The 21,518-nt window shown below is 42.2% G+C and overlaps 1 protein-coding gene across 4 annotated transcripts in view; it reads right to left on the bottom strand.

Annotated features, from left to right (window-relative positions):
• NUP153 (nucleoporin 153) overlaps nucleotides 1-21,518 on the bottom strand; it is a 78,502-nt gene that overhangs the window by 2,891 nt on the left and 54,093 nt on the right. For 3 of the 4 annotated variants that reach the window (XM_081827624.1, XM_031032393.2, XM_031032398.2), the window contains exons 15-20: nucleotides 17,637-17,762; nucleotides 14,686-15,303; nucleotides 11,581-11,775; nucleotides 7,613-8,497; nucleotides 4,950-5,291; nucleotides 4,027-4,299 (exon numbers count right to left, since the gene is read on the bottom strand). In XM_081827624.1, the coding sequence (XP_081683750.1) occupies nucleotides 4,027-4,299; nucleotides 4,950-5,291; nucleotides 7,613-8,497; nucleotides 11,581-11,775; nucleotides 14,686-15,303; nucleotides 17,637-17,762 (2,439 nt within the window). The remainder of the gene's footprint in view (nucleotides 1-4,026; nucleotides 4,300-4,949; nucleotides 5,292-7,612; nucleotides 8,498-11,580; nucleotides 11,776-14,685; nucleotides 15,304-17,636; nucleotides 17,763-21,518) is intronic. The other variant, XM_031032405.2, reaches the window with a different exon arrangement.

Raw genomic sequence — 21,518 nt, 5'->3', positions numbered from 1 at the left:
AATAGGAAAAAATATTTGCAAACCATGTATCTGATAAAGAGCTGATATCCAAAATATATTAAATTAACTTCTACAACTTGATAGTCAAAAAAACCAAATAACCTGATTTAAAAATGGACAAAGGACTTGACCAGACATTTCTCCAAAGATGAACAAACAGCCAACAGACACATGAAAGGATGCTCAACATCACTCATCGGGCACATGCAAATCAGAACCACAATGAGGTGCCACCTCACACCTGTTAGAAGGGCTAAAAATCAGACAAGAGATAACAGGTCGGCGAGCACGTGAAGAAAAGGAGCCCTGCGCTCTGTTGGTGGGAATGCAAACTGGTACAACTGGAAAACAGTATGGAGGCGCCTCAAAAAAATTAGAAATACCCTATGATCCAGCAATCCCATTCTAGATATTTCTCCAAAAGATTTGAAATCAGGATCTCAAAGAGATATCTGGACTCTCAAGTTCACCGCAGCATTATTTATAACAGCCAAGATGTGGACACAACCTAAATGTCCACTGACAGATGAAGAGATGAAAACAACGTGTATCACACACAATGGAATACTATTCAGCCTTTAAAAAAAATATGCAAAAACATGAATGAATCTGGAGGACATCATGCTAAGTGAAATAAGCCAGTCACAGGACAGATACTGCAGGATTTCTCTTATATGAGAAACCTAAAATAGCCAAACCATAGAAGCGGAGAGAAGAAGGGCGACTGCTGGGGGGGGGGTGTGGGGGTGTGGGTGTGTGTGTGTGTGTGTGTGTGTGTGTGTGTGTGTGAGTGTGAGAGAGAGAGAGAAATGAAAGGAATGGAGAGGTGCTCTTCAACGGGTGTGAAGTGTAGTTACACAAGATGAGGGAGTGCTAGCAATCAGCAGTACAACAGGGCGCCTGTAGTTAACAACACTGTATTAATACACTTAATTTGCTGAAAGGATGGATCTCATGTTAATTCTTACAATTAAAAAAAAAAACAACAACAACTGTGAGTAGATAGCCAAGAAGCACCAAACATTTGAGGAAAGTATTTCATAAGAAACACCAAGACCCAAACAATAATAGAGAAAAGCAATTTGTAGAGAATGGACTAGAACAATAGCTTAAAGGGGAAAAAATGAAAACCCACACCTCATCATTAATATCCTCAAGAGATCAACAGGTAACAATTCTGAAACAAGAAGAGAAGAATATAAAAAGGATACATCCGCAGAACAAAAAAGAACATTTAAAATTAGCAAAAGTAAAATCTTGACCAAGGGGAAGTAAAAGATAAATGTAAGAAATCTTCCCAGAAAGGACAAAAAGGAAAAAAGAACAGAAGTTAAAGAGTGAGGCATAAAAATCGTCAAAGAAGTAATTCCAGAAAGTTCCCAAGAATGGACGTTCACAAAAGGACAGACTAAATTCCTGTCAGTGGGTAAAAATGGATCCAGATCAAGGACCATCCTCCTGGTAAGTCAGAACACTGGAGGCAAAAGAAAAGATCCAGTGAGATTCCAGAAAGAAGAAATGGGTCCAAAAGCAAAGTTCAAGAAAGACTTCCAGAGCAACTAGGAGGGAGCCAAAAGTCCAGCATGGAGAAATGCTTTCAAAACTATGAAAATTATTTCCAATCTAAATCTGTATTCAACCGAAATTTTACCAAACACAGGCACAGAATAAAGATACTTCCAGAAATGTAAGGTTTCAAAATTTTCTTCCCCGAGGACTTAAGAAACCACTAGAAGATCTGCTCTATCAAAACAAAAGAATAAGAAAGAACAAGACACTGACATCATCCAGGAAAGAGAGGAAGCTAAGGGCAATCCCAAGAGAATGGTAAAAAGTGGTACCAAGACCACAGTTAAATAGCAGGCCTAGAAAGCCCGGTAGAAGGAACAGGTCAGATGATTCTGTGAAAATTTCCTTCAAGATACTAAATAACAAGCAGCCAATGTATTTGAAAATATTGAGAAGCGATCTCTAAGAAAGGGAGAAGAGCGAAAGTTATAACTAATGATAGGTACAAAGAAATTATTAACAGAGAGGGATCACTGGTGCTGGAGAAAACAGAATTCTGTATAGAAAAGAAAAGCACGCTGTATCACACAGCATCTGCATCCTGGAAACACTCATCTGAGCACACAACGGCCACTCGAGGAGGAGAGAGTGGAGGAGGGAAATGGCACTTGTGTGAAAAGCTACACTCTGCAACTCACGTGCTGAGAAGAATCAATCCTGATTAAAATGGTTAACATACGTCCCAGGAGAAATTCTGCTCCCTGTACTGACAAAATACTAATATCCAGAATACATAAAAATATTCCTGCACATCAGTAAGCAAAAGTGAAACCACCAAACAAAAAAACGGCCAAAAAAAAATCCTTATAGAAACAATTCACAGAAAATGAAATCCAGCAGAATCCAAATATGAGAATCCTCATACAACGTAGTAAGATGTGAATGGGCACAATCCATCAGGACAAGCTTGCATTATTTTCCGAAGTATAAGATATGCATGCACACCTTTTAATTTGGCAAGCCCTCTCCTGGGTGTATACCCTAGAAAAATATGCATGTGTGCTCCAAGGCACATACACAAGAATGAGCAGAGGTACATTTCCTTTTTTTTTTTTTTTAATTTTATTTATTTGACAGAGAGAGACACAGCGAGAGAGGGAACACAAGCAGGGGAAGTGGGAGAGGGAGAAGCAGGCTTCCCGCGGAGCAGGGAGCTCGATGCGGGGCTCGATCCCAGGACCCTGGGATCATGACCTGAGCCAAAGGCAGACAGCTCAACAACTGAGCCACCCAGGTGCCCCGCAGAGGTGCATTTCCTAATTGCTAAAAACAACTCCAACACGTTCATCAACAGTATATGGATAAATTGTGCTATGTTCATAAACTGATTTACTCTACAGCAGTGAAAATGAACAAACAGTATGTAATAACATGGAGGAACTTTACAAATAAGAGTGAAAGATGCAAGAATCAAGAGACTGAATACAGTGAGATTTCCATTTATATAGAGTTAAAAATAAGGCAAAATGATATTTTGTAGAGCTTCACATATCAGCAGTTAACTTTAAATAAAACCCCAGGAAAGGGATCACCATAAAAGCCAGGACACATTAGAGCAAGGAAAGAGAGGCACATGAGCAAACAGGGAGCAGGAGGGGCTACTGGTGGTGGGCTAGCCACACGTCTGCTCCACCACCACACTGCTCATATCTGTCCCATGCTTTTCTATAGGAAGTCTTATTTTACAGTTAGAAAAGTATACATCCTACAGTTTTGAGGAAATATATCCTCTTAGTACAATGTGATTAGCCATATTAAACACACACACACACACACACACACACACACGAATGTTCATTTAAATATGCAAGTCAAGCATCATCAAACAAAGTGTCCTGGGCGCCTGGGCAGTTTTGGCCCAGGAGAGAACCGGAGTGGGGGCATAACCTCCTGAAGTAAATCCAGTCACAACGAAGATTAGAAAATGCGGCTGAAATCTAGGCTGCAGTGCTCCAAAACTCAAATGGGGAGAAATGGGACTGAATCGATGCTGCACCTCAAAGAGTAAGAAATAACTACATGTTAATCTCATGCTTTAATGCCTTAATGTGCTTCACTGTATGAAAATTGGGAATGTTGTTTCTAGGGAAGTCCAAGCATGTACTTTTCTATTCCAAGTACAAGAGACATTTAAAGAAATAAGACAGGGGGCACCTGGGTGGCTCAGTCAGTTAAGCCTCTGCCCTGGGCTCAGGGATGGAGCCCCGGGTCAGACTCCCTGCTCAGCGGGGAGTCTGCTTCTCCCTCTCCCTCTGCCGCTCCCCCTGCTTGTGTGCGCTCTCTCTCTCTCAAATATACAAATCTTAAAAAAATAATAAAATAAAAAATAAAGAAATAAGACATAGGCATGGTTTTAAAATTCAGAAACATGCTATCTGCAGACAAGCAGACGCTAGGGACAGACACCAGGCTACTTGCAGACAAGCAGACCCTGGGTACAGAGCAGGGCACACTCACCGGAACTCGGAGCTGCCGCAGAGCCAAACGCAGACTGCCTGGGCTGCGGTCCGAATGCAGGAGGCTGGCTACTGCTTGACACAGTCCCAAAGGTAGGCGGTGCAGGCTGAGAAGCCGCAGAAAACAGCGCTGCTGCCGAGGACAGAGCTCCAAAGCCCGGGGGATTAGGCTGGCTGGCACCTTGACTCTGTCCAAATGTCGGAGTTTGGTTAACCCCAAATGCTGGACTGGCAGATGGTGCTGAAGGCCCAGTGCCAAATACAAAGGAGGATCCTAGAGGCCCAGAGAAACACGGATGTCACTTAATAGCTACCATGAGATAATCCTCAAGAAACATCTATAAACTCGGCAGCAAACTTCAAGCTTCTTTTCGGACACTTACCTTGCTGAACAGATCCCATCAAGGCAAGGTTTGAATATTAAGAATATAATTCTCTCCATTATTTAGTGAAACCATATAGAATTCACATCAACAAAATGGTCTATTAGCAAAAATCCCCACCTTCGCAGCGAGATTTTTTCAGGTAGAGGGACTGATCTAAGAAGACATGCAATCTCTCATCAGATGATCTACCACACAGCAGAGACCAGCTAGTGTTGTCCTCATGTACACGCTACATACTGGGGACGCGTGTCGAATGAAACACTCCCCAGTTTCTGGTTAACAACCTAACATCTCAAAAAGAACACTTGGAAAAACTAAAGATGACACTGAGACTAGAGAAATTCCTCCCAAGAGTTAATTATGTTAAACCGAACCCAATATACACGATTCCACGCAGTGAACGGTTACAACACCCCGGGTAAAGCCGGCCTAGTGGCGCCGGGCCGTTCTCTGGTCACCTGCTACGTCACCTGCAGAGAGAGGCCAGAATTCCAGCCCGTCCAGCTAGCACACGCACGTTCTTCCTTTGTCACCGTACCTGCAGAGCTGGATGTGGTCGTAGCTCCGAAGCTGAAGCCGGAGGCCGCGGTGCTGTTGCTGCCGGCTCCCGGCCCAAAGACGAACGGGGTGACGGCCGCGCTCGACGTGGTCGCTGGTTTGCTCTCTGGAGAAAACAGCAAAGACTGAGGCGCGCCCGATTCGGCCGAGTTCCCGAAGGCAGAGCTGGCCCCGGGGTTGCTGGCCTGTCCGAACACAAAGGCGGGCCCGGGCGCGCTGGAGGCGGCGGGGCTTCGGAACACGGCCCCCGCGGCGGCCGGCACGCTGCCCGTGGGAGCGCCGCTGCTCAGGAAGGCGAACGCCGGCTTCGCTGCCCCTGGATCTGCAGACACGAACGACGGGACACACAAGACCTCTGAGCGCAAGCAACCACACAGCACTCTCTGCTACGCTGCAGTCTAGTCATTTCGTGAGAACACAGAATCCTCACGTCTTGTTAAATACATTCATTCAGCACACGGACGTGTTCTATCACATTTTGATGTGAGCCAATATATCCGTCTTTTCTTTTATGGCATCTTAGATCAGGCAACTTTCAGCATTCAGATTAATAAGGATAAAAAGCATCCCTCAATCCCACACATCAAACTGGAGCTACGTCTGGGTAACTGTTCAGATAGCGGGAGACCGCTCGCCTCTCGAGTTTGCGACCGACGTTAGCAGGGTCCTAGTCCCCCCGACTGCTTCACTGGCTGCCCAGTGCAGCCTCCACGCACTCATGTGCAACTCCACGCTTAGGACATGGTAAATTTCCACATCCATGTGCATCTGTTCCCTCCACAGTTACTGTTCCTAGACTGTTGAATTACCGTGGCTTCGCGGTTCAGTCTGACGTTAGCGGACTGAACCTGTTTGTGTGCCTGCCCCTCCCTGCAAAACTGCTGGGGCATTTGCCCTTCCAGGTGCATTTTAAAATGAGCTTAGCTTGTCACACCCCACAAAAGTTCCTCTCGAAACGGAAACGGAGGCTTCCAGCTCTGGAAGGCATCAGTCACAGGACAAAAGGCCCGGCCCCGGGAAGACCGTCTGCAGGGCCGTCCTGGCGCCGTGTGGGGACAGAGGGAGCGACCCCGGCAGCAGGGCCAGCGGGTCACATGCAGCCACGCGATCGCTACGCTGCACGCCTGAAACTAGTGATGGGTGTGTCAACCACACTCAACTAGACACAAACCCAAGATGATGCTGGGGGCGGTGGGAGGGAGAACACGCTCACTCAGGAACAGGTATGAAAGAGGTCATTTGTCCAGCTATTTCTTGCTGATTCAGAGGAAAGCTACTGGTTTTTATACGGTGAGCCTGAAACCACCCACCTTCCTGAAGACACTTTTTTTTTTTTTTTTTAACCATCCCAATGTTATCTCAGTTCCAATACGGTCTCTAGACAGGCTGCTCGCGGTATGGTATGGGCGTTAGTTTGATTTACAGAAAGTGGAGCACGCTGGCTCACTTTCAAGTTGGTTAACGGGAGGTTAAGAGTGTCTGTTTCAATGGAAAGAGTATAGTGATACCATGATTACATTTGATTAGACCCAATCTTATTTTTTATTCCTTTCCAAATCGTATATAATTTAGTATTTATTTTCTTATTTGGAGGGTGTTTTGAATGTCCAGACAACGGACAAAAAAACATCCACTGAATTCCATTCTTTTTTTTTTTTCAGGTTAATTTTTCATTTCGTGTTTCCAATGTATTATTTTGAAGTATTCGTGGGTGTTCTATTTGTTTGCCTGTCTGAAAACATCTCTATTTTGAATTCAGCTGGATATAAAATTGTAGGATCAAGACCATTTTCACTTTGAGGACACTGCTCTACTGTTTCAAGCACAAATTCAAAGTCTGATGGCAACCAGCTTTCCCTCTCTGAAAGCATTCAGGATTTTGGCTTTGGTGTCCTAAAATCTCACTGGTCTTTGCCAGTGAGTAGGCCATTTCCATTTTTAAGGCCAGGGTCTTTCTCTGCACGTTGGAAATGGTCTTCTGTCACCACTTTGACATTTCGTCCATCCTGCTCTCATCTGCTACGCGCCCCTCCTGCGATGGCACTCGTGAGCTAGCAGGACTCCGTCTCCCTGCACTTTTGCACCAGGCTCTGGGAAATCCCAGTTCACCAATCTCTGTTTTTTCTGCTCCTCAACCCACATAATGATTTTATTTCACCAGCCACATTTTTAAGTTTTTTAAATGCTTTCATTTTTCCTTCAGGATATTAGTTTTCATAATTGCCTCTGTTTCAGGGACTAGTTATATTTGTTGTCTATGCTCCTTAAATGCCTGATGATGACTGGTTAGCTCTACTTGTGAATGAAGGCCGGTACATAAAGACTGAGTTAGAAAATATTTCATGAGCTTACGAAGGCAGGCCTATTCTCCTGAATAGTATGCCAATTCCAACTGTCAGAGCTCAAACAGAAGGGAGAAGCATGGACAGATGTGCAACCCTGTGGGCTTGCAATCAGAGCTGTAGAAAACACCATCACCTCACGGGGGTTTGGAGCAGTGAAAACCGAAAATCCTGTCCTTTCCAGAGAGTTGTTACAGGTCTCTCTCAACTCTGTTCAGTGTAAACCATTCCCTGACCTGCTGCATTTGTCCACAGATCGGAGACGCCTTGTTTAAAAGAAAAAAAAAGTTTTAATACTTACCAGCCGTAGTATTGGTTGGAGTTCCAAACGTGAAAGTGGCTTTTGTTGGCTGTTCCGATTCCTTCTCAGATGGTTTTGCCATACTGAAACTAAAGGTGGACTTTGAAGAACTCTCATCTTTGGTTTGCTCTGAATTTCCAAAGGAAAACACTGATTGACACTTTGGCTCTTCATTGTCAGCTTTCTTCCCAAACACTAGAGAAGTAGAAGTGACCGGCTCTTGCTGTTTCTCTTCTGTCCTTCCCAACACAAACAATGAGGCAGACGGCAGAGGGGCGGGTTCTATGCTGCCAAAAGTGAACCCTCCTTTGGCGGCAGGCATTTCTTCTTTTTTGGCTTCTGACGTCTTACATGTGAAAGGAGCCACTGAAACACTCTTGGTTTCTAGGGCTCCAAAGCTGAAGCTGCTCTTGTTCTCCGAGGTCACTGCGGTGTTAGTAGCAGCAGGTGTGGGGTTAATAACACCAGCACCAAAGCTGAAGCCTGCAGATGAAGATTTAGGTAGTTCCTCTTTCTTCTCTTGCTGACCAAGACTGGACACCCCAAACTGAAATGGAGCTAACGAAGCTGTAGTACTTAAACCCGAAGGAAGTCCAAACTTAAAATCATTCTCATTCTTACTGTCTTTTTTAGCTTCTTCAGGTTTAGACTCAGACGAAACTCCAAATTTAAAATCTCCTATTGGTTTAGGAAATTTAAAGCCTTCACTCATGGAGTTTGGAGACTCAGAATCTGAAGACACTCCTATTTTGAAGCCTCCCTGATCTCCAAACTTAAAATTTCCAGTGCTTGTTAAAGTCTGAGAAGGCCCCGAAGAGGATGATGGGATACCAAACTTGAAGGATGAGGCTGCGGGGTTCGAAGATGAGGAAGATGTGCCAAAGCCTTCAAAACATAAAAGACACCACACAAAGACACTGAATTAATGTTATCCTCTCAAACAAAATGTACCCCTGAAGAACAAAGAGACAAAGGAATAACTCTGGAGGGGTGCCTGGGTGGCTCAGTCGGGGAAGCGTCTACCTTCTTAGCTCAGGTCATGATCCTGGGGTCCTGGGATCGAGCCCTGCATCAGGCTCCCTGATGAGCAGGGAGCCTGCTTCTCCCTCTCCCTGCCGCGCCCCCTGCTTGTGCTCTCTCTCTCTCCCAAATAAGTAAATAAAACCTAAAAAGGAATAACTCTGGAAAGCCTACTTTGAAGAGCGTTAGCCACGTCCGTGACCGTGAAGTAGCAGCCCAACGTTCGGCAGGAGCACTCTACCTCACTCCTTCCAACTACCCTCACAAGCCATTTTCGGTCCGTGACACTGGCAGAGATCAAGCAAACCTCATAAAGCAGTGTTGGTGAGGAGTCTAGGACTAACAGACACTTTATACATGACACAAAGATGTGTAAATTAGCACACAATTTTGGAAGGCAACTGTCAGTATTTACTAAAAATCACAAACACATGTATCCTTTGACCCAGCAATTCTACAGCTAAGTTTTTTTTTTTTTAATTTTTTTTTTAAAAGAAAAGCAGACGGCCACAGGTAGTCATTTGGATGCATCTGGAGTCTTGCAAGTCTGACTACCCTCCGTTCTCCTACGAATGGACCTTGAGAGTTTGTCTGGAGGTTCTAGCAGGGGAGCGCAGCTACTCGTACACCCCTGACCAGAGAAGGGCCCTCCTCTGCCTGGGAAGGTCGTCCTCTTCGACCAGAGCACACAGCTTCGGGAGGGACATACGTGGAGCCATGAGCAAGGAAGGGGACACCCACCTGGCCAGCCAGATCAGGGTAATCTGCCCTGGTGACCAGTGGGGTGAAGAGAGGTCGCAGCCAGATCGCCCTCACACCCTAAGTCTTTATTTTACTGTAAAGTAAAATAAAATAAAAAAATTTTATTTTAAAGATAAACTCACAGACAAGCAAAATGCCATATGCAATCCCAGGCAGCTGTAAATGAAGAACAAAGATGTGTCCAAGCTAGCCACGGTAAAATCAAGGGGGCAAAAAGGCAGTAGGATATACAACATTTTCTAATAAAATAGAGGGAAACAAGAATATACAGGTAAGAGTATATTTGCTTATCATGTTCATAAAAAAAGCTCTATTCTAAGTTCTAAGAAACTAACCACAGTTCTTCCCTCTGGTGGGGGAAGAAGGATGGAAAATGAACCAATGGGGACAAGAGATACACTTTTCACTATGAATCCTGTCATAATTAGAGTTTGAAATCTTGTGAATAAAGTTCATTATCAAACACTAAAAAAAAAATCTTTAGCATCAAAGTACCAGAAGAACTGTGTGAGCAGAAGCAATACTTAAAAAGACAAACAATACTATGTTGACAAGATCAAAGTCTTGGTTTCATAATGCTTTTCTGTAGCTGAGTAAACTAGAAATGAACAGGCATCACTGGAGTGCCGAGATATTTATCCTTTACCCTGCTTACCCACGTATAAAGACAAATGACAGCCACGCTTTAAAAGCCCTCTTACCTTCAAATTTCCCCCCTTTAATGATGACCCATTCCTTTCTTTCCCTAAGAAACGTAACTGAAAAATTATCAGAATCACAGGAGCAAGCAGTATTCTGCATGGTCTGTAAATACATTAAGTGATATTAGACAGAAAGCTAAAACTGAAGGGGCTAAAGACAATAATTAACTCATTATCACCTCTGCCTCAAAGGCTCAGATTTGAAGGTATGGTGATTATAGCACAATAGGGAGAGAACACGGAAAAAGGATCACAAGGTTAACAGCTACACAACGACCTCAAGTGGACTGGAAAGTAGTGATCTAAGACACCCAAATGCAGTGTTTGGGGTTTTATTTATTTATTTATTTATTTATTTAATCTATTTGAGAGAGAGACCGAGCACGAGCACCTGGAGGGGCAGAGAGAGAGAGAGAGACGGAGGGAGGGAGAATCTCAAACTCCATGTTGAGTGCGGAGCCCAGCATGGGGCTAGATCTCACCACCCTGAGCAAAACCAAGCGTCACTCAACCGACTGAGCCACCCAGGCACCTCAAATGCAATGTTTTTCAAACCAGTTGTGTCCCTTTAGCCATGTAATTAATTTAGTGGGTTGCAACCAGCATTTTTCTTCTAAAATGAAGAAGAACAGAAATAGGGTAACTTAAACATACTAAAGTATTGGTTTGTGATACTTTTTGTTCAATCATAGAGACAAATACCCTGTGCATGTGACAGGTCACAATGCAAAAGTTTATTGATTGGTTTCCAGTCAGAAGAGTCTGAAAGCCACTAGTCTAAGACATGGTTACAAGCTGATAAAGCTCGGCATTCTTTCTTTAGTGCCCTCACGGTCTCACCTTTGAGACCTCCTCCCTTACCGATTAAAATCTTTCTTACCTCTCCCTGACTGTTCCTTCAGATCTAAAATTTCTGCTCTTTCCCAGCTTGATCAACCTTTTGACTGAAATGTACCTCATATGAAATACTAAGTCATAAAGGGCTATGAAGACTTGAAAAATCTGGCCTCCAGCGACAGTTTAGCAAAAATTGTTTTCAGAGATTCTTCCTTTGTATTTACGAAACAAAATTATTAAGAGAGTTCTTTTTCTGGGACATTCTCTGGGAAAGCAAAGCCCAAATCTAGCTTACTTACAATAAGGTTCTCAGGGCGTAAATTCCCAGTCAGATTAAGAGTCAGGAAATTCATCTAGATGCCAAACGTCTGTTAACAGTTAGAAACAAGTTATCTGCAACTCTCTCAGACTCAACACAAGATAGAATAGTCCCTTGCCAGCTGAAGAAAAAAAAAAAAAAAAACACCTCGCTGCTGACCAGGAAATCACCCATCTTTACAGTAACTCAGATGTGAGCTAACAGTGTCCAGAATGAGATCTCATTTACGTGAATTTTCAATAGAGAACAAACAATTTAAAAACTGAAGCTGTTTGCGAATATTTCACTTTAAAATGGCAGTACAAGGAGGCACTGCCCCAATGCCTTACCTTTAAACTCAGATTCTGTGCCTGGCTTTGCGCTTTTGCACGCCACACATTTGGTAGCATCTGCTTTATTCTGTACCAGGCACACGTCACAGTCCCAGCTGCCCTCGGGTTTCTTGAACTTGTCTAACCCCAGGCAGCTTCCAGAAGACAGAGAGGCGGGGACAGTGCTGCTACCTGAAGCAGGTACCGAACTTCCTAAAAAACAGCAAGAAAACACATACAAATTCTAATTCACATTATGTCAATATCTTAAGGCATCACTAAGTCTAAACGTTCAATTAGTGTTTCCTATTAAGACAGATAAAGTGCCAGAAATATCAACTTTACACTGTTAAAAACAGTATAGACAGCTCAGATTTCTTTTAATCTTACAAACAAGCAGCTCACACTCACCTTGCCTAGTGATGAGCTCTCTCTTAACCCGAAGTTTGAATAATCATGGTTTAAAAAAAAAAAACACATGCTCAGAAATCAGAGACTAAAAGACTAAAATGTTCTTAAGAATCTTTATCAAATCTCTTCAAACAGGACAGCATTTTAAAATCCAAGATATAAATTGTAGGCAATATCCTAACACATAAAATACATAGCCACAGACCATGTTAATTGCAAGATTTCAAAGCCCAGCTCTGCCTTTGAAATGATCATTTTTGCACAAAAGTTCATGGCAGTGGTTAACAGACATTTATTAAGTACCATAATATACCATGGTTCTAAGGACATAAAGATGAATGAAATGCTGCTTAACTTCTAGAAGTGCTAACGGTCTAAAAAGGGGAAAGTAAAACATAAATGCATAGTAGCACCATCACCAAGATGGAAAGTGATAAATGAGAATAGAACGAAGAGCTGACTGTGGGGCAGGAGAAGAACGGATTCACAGAGGTGCCATTTAAATCTGCCAAGTTTGTGGGGAGCAGAGGGGGCACGGGAAGGACAGCTCCACGAAGCCGTCACGAAGTAAGTGTGTGACGAGGGGAGCCATTCATTCCGGCATCCCCACCCGCTGTCCACCTGTCGCCTCTCCCAGCCACCTGGTGTCTGTTCTACCGTTAGGGTTCTCCTCCATCTTGCCAAGAAAACTGCTCCCCGAGGCTCCATCTTCGGTCCACTGTCCTCACAAGTCTCACCACCAACAAAACTGCTTCCTCTGCGCTTTCCTCCCCAGCCGGCCAGCGTGGCTACATGCCTCCTCCTCCCTCACATGTTCTCCTAGCGGTGTCGTTCCCTTTTTCTGAGCCTCCTACTGCTACACTGTGTCAAGCGGCCCTCGGCTCTTGCTGGATCAAGTCTTCTTCCTGAGACCTCCGCTCTTGTTCCCCGAAGTCCATTCTTCTAAGAAACAACCAGTGCCATACAGTTTTGGGTTTTCCTCTCTGGTTCCTCCTTTACAAGATTAATTGTTCCAAAGTTTCGTTCCTGCCACTCCCTGAAGTTACCAGAGCTCAGTTTTAGGCCATCTCCTCTATTCCCACAACTCCCTCACTTTACATCACCTCTCCTCCCATGCCTTATTTGAAAACTATAGCCTACTGATGCCCAAATTTGTATTTCCAGCCCAGAGCGCCCATTATAGGATATCCAAAGGCCTTGCATGTATGTGTCAACTTCCCAGCTTCAAATCCACAGGGCGTCAACTGTACATTATTCAACATCCTGATTTGACTCCATTAGTATCCGTAGCCATTACCTTTACCCACAGCACTACTGATACAATTTCCTCATGTGTCCTCTGGTCTCCCTTCAACTTTTGCTGTCTTCAAATCTACCCTCCAAAAAGCCACGAAGCAATTTGTCAAACATACAAATTGTACTGTATCACTCCTCTGCTTAAAATGATGGTTCATCATTGACAGGATGAAGTCGGATTTCTTTAATAAACGTATGAGCCTCCTTTATGTGTGGCTAACAATTTACTTCCTAACTTTTCTTCTCCTAATCAACTCAGAATTAATTCTAGTTTCTTGTACGATCAAAAACTTGCCTTTTTTGGGGGTGGGTGGGTGGGTGGAGGAGGAATGCCAGATGGAAAAAGAAAAGTTATTTCAGAATGAAGATTCTGAAATCTTATTCTTGTGGAGATGTCCAGTAAGAACTAGGAATATGGCTCACCCCTTGTGTTCAGACATAGAGTATACGCTAACAAATCAAGAACTTTCCGTTGCAGACCTAAAACTACATATCCATGAATAATGCAATAAAAGAGGAAGTATAATTCCCAGGTTATTCATAAAAGGTTTTATTTAGCACCCATGTTACCATATATCTATACCAAATAATTCTATAATATTATTACAAAAACAGCAAAGAGTCATTTCCAGTTGTGAATCTCAGTAACTTTTTCAAATTTGAACAGAGAAACAGGAAAAACTCAAACCTGACGCCATTTTTCTCACTGCCACGTTAGAATTTTTCCATTAATGATTCAGTAATTTACTATCACGGCAATATCTCCGGCAGAGAGCACAGAGGTATCACCATTAATATTCGGCCACAGCCTTTTCATAAAGCAGTATTGTCCACCCCTTAGTGAAACCTTTTCTGGAAATGACCATGTGCCATCCTCATTTCTAAGAGGAAAAGAGACGAAGTGGTATTTCGTTCTGGAGAACAGTTTGAGAAAGACTGTCCCTTCTAAGATCTTTCAGCATCTGTATTAGTCATCTTTGAAAACGATCATGAAGAGCAAGAAGTTTCTGATAAAAATGTACGTAAAGAAAGAGGTACAAGTAGGGCGCCTGGGTGGCTCAGATCATGATCCCAGGGTCCTGGGATCGAGTCCCACATCGGGGTCCCTGCTCCTTGGGAGCCTGCCTCTCTCTCTCTCTCTCTCTCTCTCATGAATAAATAAATAAAATCTTTAAAAAAAAAAAAAAAAAAGAAAGAGGTACAAGTATATATTGGGCTGTTTAATGCACCGCCTCAGATAACATGGAGATCCAGTCCCACGCAAGTCATTTTACCTCAAGACGGCTTAGAAAAATTAAGATGTATGAGGAAATGCTCATCCTGCCACATTACACTGAGGTGGTTCTTAGTAGAAAATAAATTTAAATGTCCTACTAAAATAATGAACAAAATTTTCCCAAAGAGCCATACACGTACCTGGTTTCTCAGACACACAGGACACACATTTACTGTCTTCTCCATTATTAAAAACACAGCACACTGGACACTCCCAAGATCCCATGGGCCTTTTAAACTGATCTGCAAACCCTAAGGCGGCCGTGGTCACAGTGCAGGTGGCAGATGAAGCAGCCACAGTCATAGCGCTCTCTGAAGCCGCAGGCAACGTAAGGACTCGCTTAACACCAGTCCCAGGCTTCGGCGTTTCACAAGCCACGCATTTTATCGCCTCGGGTTTATTCTGCACTAAGCAGGTATCACAATCCCAAGTGCCTACTGCTGGTTTAAATTTGTCTCCGAAACCTGTCCCTGACGCGGGAAGAGTTGATTTGTCACTTTTACTTGGTACTCCAATTCCAGTTTGTTTAGCAGTCTCTTTTGGCGGCAGTTTTGTTGCTTGACAGGCTATGCACTTGCTGTCTGTAACTTTGTTCTGGAGTAGACAAGTATCGCACTGCCACGATGGTCTGGCTTTTAAACTTTCCCCAAACCCGATGCCACTAGAAGAAAAGCTACTTATTGCTGGTCTTGTATAAACAACTGGGCTTGTGGTAGTAGGCTGAGCAGCAAGAGAATCTGCCTTTGGTGACGTGAAACCTATAATGAGGGAAAGAGGAGAGTGTAAGCAAAAAAAAAGTAAGGAAAGCTTTCTAATCAAAACATGAACTGATATGCTATTACTAGGAGAACACATACTTACACACATTTATGCAGTTACTAAAATCCAATGTGGACTACTTAGAGTTTTGGGTTTTTTTAGCTAAGCAATATTTATTAATCACATAATTAATAAGTGACACTTTGGTCCTAGTTAAAATTCTACAAAAGAGGTTTTGTTTATAGTACATTACTTTCTTCCTCTAGGAGTTTCTACTTACTGTAATTCAACCACTATCTAATTTGAGGCTTTAACTGGTAGTAATTTACCGACATACACCACTGTCATCAGTGTTTGCCACACTCTGCCTCGCCGCAACCCCAACGTACAGTATATTCATAGCCTTCCTCCCTGAACTATTTTTGCTTTCAGGTGTTCCCTTGGCTAAGCCAAATGTCTTCAACATCTATAATCTTTCAATTTTGTCCAGTTATAATCCACTATTGTGGTATCCTCTACTTTCAGTAAAAATCAGCAGAGCTGCATAGGTATGCATATTGGACAGATATCCCTCCCAAAGTATAGTGGAGTTGTAAGGACTGGTTTTAATTATACAAAGCACATACAGAACTTTAAAATGGTAATGGTTCAATGAGAAATATGATGAAAAATTCCAACAGAGATGAACCAAACCATCTGGTAAGGCCTAGAAATACAGAAAGGAAGACCCAGTCTACCCTAGTGGAGGATGAGCTCATGCTACTCAAAGATGCCATGGAACGTTACCAAACCCTAATTCAAACAAATTGCCTCAAGTAGTTCTCCAATATAATCACAGAACCTTTCACATTGTAAATATACCTTTTTTGTAACCACTAAAGGTGTACTTAAGACAATTAAGGTATTCACACAAAATCATGGAGTAACAGGAGTTGAAAAAAGTCTCTGTACTACCAAAACTGCTGTCATTGAATTCAATCGATTCACTCCAACTTTACTCATGGGAATGACCTTCCAATCCTTTACTTTGGACCAATTAACCTTTGTTTTACATATACGAACAAACTCAGTGACCTGTTTTTCCAGCTTTTAACACAAAAGGAAAATAAAATTGGAGGGTAAGAAGATACAGAAGACTGTATTTAGAGATTTTCTAGGGCTACAATTAATCCAACCTCGAGCTAGTTTTAGCAAAAAGGCAAAACCCACATACTTCAGTTACTCCCACTGGTCTAAAATGTACTATCTTTTTAATGATTAATTTGAGTCACTAAGTTTGGTGCAATTTTAACAGTAACCATCTTAAGGTGTTACAGATTTCTTTTCCTTCCCCTTTCGCAGGTTTTCCTAATTTTCCTCAAAAGAACATAGGACTCCTCCAAATTGTTGCTATTTAAAGAAAACTGAACGGGAGGAGGCCTCGGCATCATGAATGCAGAGTATAACTTAAATGAAGATCGACTGTAGGAATACAACGCCTCTCTACGACTCAGTTAATTCTAGCCCAAGCGCTCTGGAGCTCTGCCCCAAGTGTGTCAAATCGTCTAAGTTACTGGGACTCCTGGAGGCAGTATACTCATCTCTAAAATGAGAAAGCCAGACCAAAGAAACCTAATCCTCCTAAATCTTGTTGTAGAAGCCAACCTTATCTGGAAATTCTTACTCAATTAGACATGAACATGTCTATCTGCTCAATAAATCTAAATTCTCTCTGAGCAACCATATCACCTTATAAACACTTTTACATTCCTATAGCAGACCTTGCAATCGCAGTTGTAGCTGTCCTCTGATTTTCAAACTGAAAACTTACTATTTGTGTACTTCTAGTCACTGCCTTCAAGTTATTTCTATGAGCTCTCAAACCTTGTTTCAAGCGAGCACTGTCCCTTGCATATACCTATGTTAGAATCAGCAAATGTTGTCTTTCTTTGCCCAGTTCTTTCTGAGAACAAAGCAGTTCAACATTCTCATAGAGAAAGATATGTCCAAGTATATCATCAGGTTTATTTACATTTTTTTTTTTTCCAAATTGGCCTGTCTCTACTAAAAAGCAATTCATTTTCTCCTTCTACACTTTCCTCTTTTTCTCCTGCTATACTTGCCTCTTAAGAGATTTCGTATTAGGACAGTCCTTGAATTCCAAAGAAGGAGAGTTTCTAAGATATTTACTCCAAAAGAATTACATCTGACAATGTCTATTTTCAAGTCAATTCCCTATCAAACTAGCCATAATTTCTTAAAAACCTAAAGTATACCACAGACGATATTAAAATAGGACAACGAATTTGTAATTAAGATTTTAGAGTATTTTCAAAGGCAGCTGTTATCTTACCGGGGCTTTTGAGAACATCTAGGACACTTCCTTCTTTCAGGGTTTTTGCAGGTCTAAAAGGGCCCTCACAATCTTCATCTGGCCTCTTCTTACAGCTTGTACTATTCACTGCACTGATATCTTGAGCTGCAATTTTTTTTAATTGTAAAAGACATTATGCCAAGAAAAAGCACTGGATGGAGTTAAATGTATTAAAAGATCTTTCAAAGCCAATTTGGACCAACGTCTAAAATATCATGAAAAAGTCACTGTAATTCAAAGATAATGAACAAATTTACTTAAAAGTACAGGGTTAACCATTATAAGAAAGTAGAGATACAATTTCCCATTCTGTACACTGTACATTTTTCTCCTCCAAAAGGGCAAAAAGTATAAACTATAATTGTTACCCAATGAATTAACTGGTAATTAAGAAAATCAAACTGAAACACTGGAGAGGAGATGGCAACTGAAGTTCACAAACTGCATGAAATGTGTTTCTGATTACACAACAATTTACAATATTGATCAAAAAAACCTTAACAATAAATTCCCAACTGAGCCAGTTACTTCATTTCTAGAAATTCATCCTATGATTGAAAGTATCCCTCAGTTTTCAGATGCCTGGGTGGCTCAGTTGGTTAAGCGGCTGCCTTCAGCTCAGGTCATGATCCCAGGGTCCTGGGATCGAGTCCCACATCGGGCTCCTGGCTCGGCGGGGAGTCTGCTTCTCCCTCTGCCTCTTCACTCTGCTCATGCTCTCGCTCTCTCTCTCAAATAAATAAATAAAATCTTAAAAAAAAAAAAAGAAAAGAAAGTATCCTTCAGTTTTCATACTGAAAACCTGGATGATAGATGCTCACTAAGGGACTGACAATATCAATCACAGAATCCATGCTGTGCAGCCACAAAAATCATCCTTAAATGCACAGTTACAGGTAAAGACTTTAGAAATAGGGCGCCTGGGTGGCTCAGTCGTTAAGCGTCTGCCTTCGGCTCAGGTCATGATCCCAGGATTCTGGGATCGAGTCCCACATCGGGCTCCCTGCTCGGCGGGAAGCCTGCTTCTCCCTCTCCCACTCCCCCTGCTTATGTTCCCTCTCTCGCTGTCAAATAAATAAATAAAATCTTCAAAAAAAAAAAAAAAAGACTTTAGAATAGAAAGTCCAGAAGGTTTTGAATAATACATCAAAAGAGTAATGGTGGCTGCTAGTGATGACTTTTATTTATTGCTTCTTCTTTTTAGGTTTCCTAAACTTTCCAAGATAAACATATCCTTATACTTAAAATAAGAAATCTGTATTTTCAGTATGATAATAGCTGTGTGGTTCCATTTCTAAACAAGAAGGTTTTTACAGATGAAGTAAATTCAATACAACCTAATAGGTGTGTTTCTGTGCATGGGAGAGGAAGGCGGAATGAGAGAAAAGGAAATAAAATTGGTCATAAAATGCTAAGCATTGGGGCACCTGGGTGGCTCAGTGGTTAAGTGTCTGCCTTCGGCTCAGGTCATGATCCCAGGGTCCTGGGATTGAGCCCCACCTCGGGCTCCCTGCTCCGCGGGAAGCCTGCTTCTCCCTCTCCCACTGCCCCTGCTTGTGTTCCCTCTCTCGCTATGTCTCTCTCTGTCAAATAAGTAAATAAAATCTTTAAAAAAATAAAATAATATAAAATGCTAAGCACTGAAGCTGGGTAAAGAGTACATGGGAATTCAGTCTACTACTTCTGAAAATGTTTGAAATTTTCCATAATAAAATATAAATAACCAGGTTTTTCTGGAGTGTTTGCCAATTTAAAAGGAGTGGGTCAAGTAGTTTCAAAAACTCCTATCTACCCCACACCTCATGTCATAAACAAAAATTAACCCAAAATGGATCAACGATCTAAAATGTGAGAACTGGGGCACCTGGGTGGCTCAGTGGTTAAGTGTCTGCCTTCGGCTCAGGTCATGATCCCAGGGTCCTGGGATCGAGCCCCACATCGGGCTCCCTGCTCGGTGGGAAGCCTGCTTCTCCCTCTCTCACTCCCCCTGCTGTGTTCCCTCTCTCGCTGTGTCTCTGTCAAATAAATAAATAAAATCTTTAAAAAAATTTTTTAAAAAATTTTTAAAAAAAGTAAAACGTGAGAACTAAAACCATAAAACTCTTAGAAAACCGAGGAGGTATATTTTCATGACCATGGATTTGGCAATGAATTCTTAGATATGACATCAAAAGCATAAGCAAAGAAAAAAATTGAACACTACCACATTAAAAACCTTTGTGAATCTAAGGACATTATCAAAAAAGCAAAGACACTCTACTGAATGGGAGAAATTATTTGCAAATCATATATGTGATAAGGATCTAGTATCCAGACTATATAAAAATGCTTACATCTCAGCAACAGAAAGATAAACCAACTTAAAAATGGGCAAAGGACTTGAATAGACATTTCTCCCAAGAAGATAAAGGACCAAGAAGCACATGAAAATATGCTTGACACCATTAGTCATTAGAGAAACGCGAATCAAAACCACAACGGAAGGATCACTTCATACCCACTAGCATGGCTATAAACAAAAAATGAAAAATAAGCATGGTGAGAATGTGGAGAAATTAGAATCCTCATACACTGCTAGTGGGAGTGTGAAAGGAGTCAGAGGCTGAGAAAAACAGCTTTGTGGTTCCTCAAAAAATTACACACAGAACTACCATTTGACCATTTCTAGATATATATCCCAGAGCACTGAAACTAGTATTCGAACAAATACATGTACATGAATATTCATACCAGCACTATGCACAACAGCAAAAAGCTGCAAACAGCCCAAATGTCTGTCAATGGATGAACAGAAAAACGACCGCATATCCATACAATGGAATATCATTCAGCCATAAAAAGAGTGAAGTACTGAGGCACCTAGCTGGCTCAGTCGGTAGAGCACGGGACTCTTAAGATCATGAGTTTAAGAGCCCCGTGCTGGGCATGGAGCCTACTTAAAATAAGAAACAAATAGTAAATTTTTAAAAAATAAATAAAGAAAAAAAAGGGAGTGAAGTACTGATACATACTGTAACATGCACGAACCGTGAAAACAGTAAGTAAAAGAAGCTAGATACAAAAAGTCACATTGTATGATTCCAGAATAGGTACATGCACAGAAACAAAACAGTGACTGGTGGTTGCCAGGACCTGGGGGAGGAGAAATGCAGAAGGACTGTTTAGCAGGTACTCGTCTCCTCTGCAGGAAGGGGGACAGAACTGTTCTGGAACTAAACAGACTGCGGTGGCCATACAGCACAGTTAGCACTAAACACCACTGAGTTTGTTCCCTTTGAAATGATTTGTTTTGCCTTACATCAGTTTCATCTCGGTAACAAAAATATACAAGAAACAAAACACTGTGCCCACCTCTTATAATAACTGTGTCAAAACAAAACATGTGGGACACCTGGGTGGCTCAGTCGGTGAAGCGTCTGCCTTTGGCTCAGGTCCTGATCCCAGGGTCCTGGGTTGAGCCACGCATCGGGCTCCCTGCTCAGAGGGGAACCTGCTTCTCTCTCTCCTCCCTACTTGTGCTCTCTGCTGCTCTCTCTCTCTCAAATAAATAAAATCTTTAAAAAAAAAAAAAAAAAAAAGCAAAATAAAACATACTTGTAGCACTTTGTCATGGTCTATCCTCCTTTAGAATCAAAACTGAGGGGTGCCTGGGTGGCTCAGTCGTTAAGCGTCTGCCTTCGGCTCAGGTCATGATCCCAGGATCCTGGGATCAAGCCCCGCATCGGGCTCCTTGCTCAGCGGGAAGCCTGCTTCTCCCTCTCCCACTCCCCCTTGCTTGTGTTCCCTCTCTTGCTGTGTCTCTCTCTGTCAAATAAATAAAAATCTTAAAAAAAAAAAAAAAAGAATCAAAACTGACATGCT

The sequence above is a fragment of the Leptonychotes weddellii genome, chromosome 8, assembly GCF_054177405.1.
Source record: "Leptonychotes weddellii isolate Sample4059 chromosome 8, ASM5417740v2, whole genome shotgun sequence".
NCBI lineage: Eukaryota > Metazoa > Chordata > Mammalia > Carnivora > Phocidae > Leptonychotes > Leptonychotes weddellii.
The sequence above is the reverse complement of the archived record's forward strand: the minus strand, read 5'-3'. Positions and strand labels throughout refer to the sequence as shown.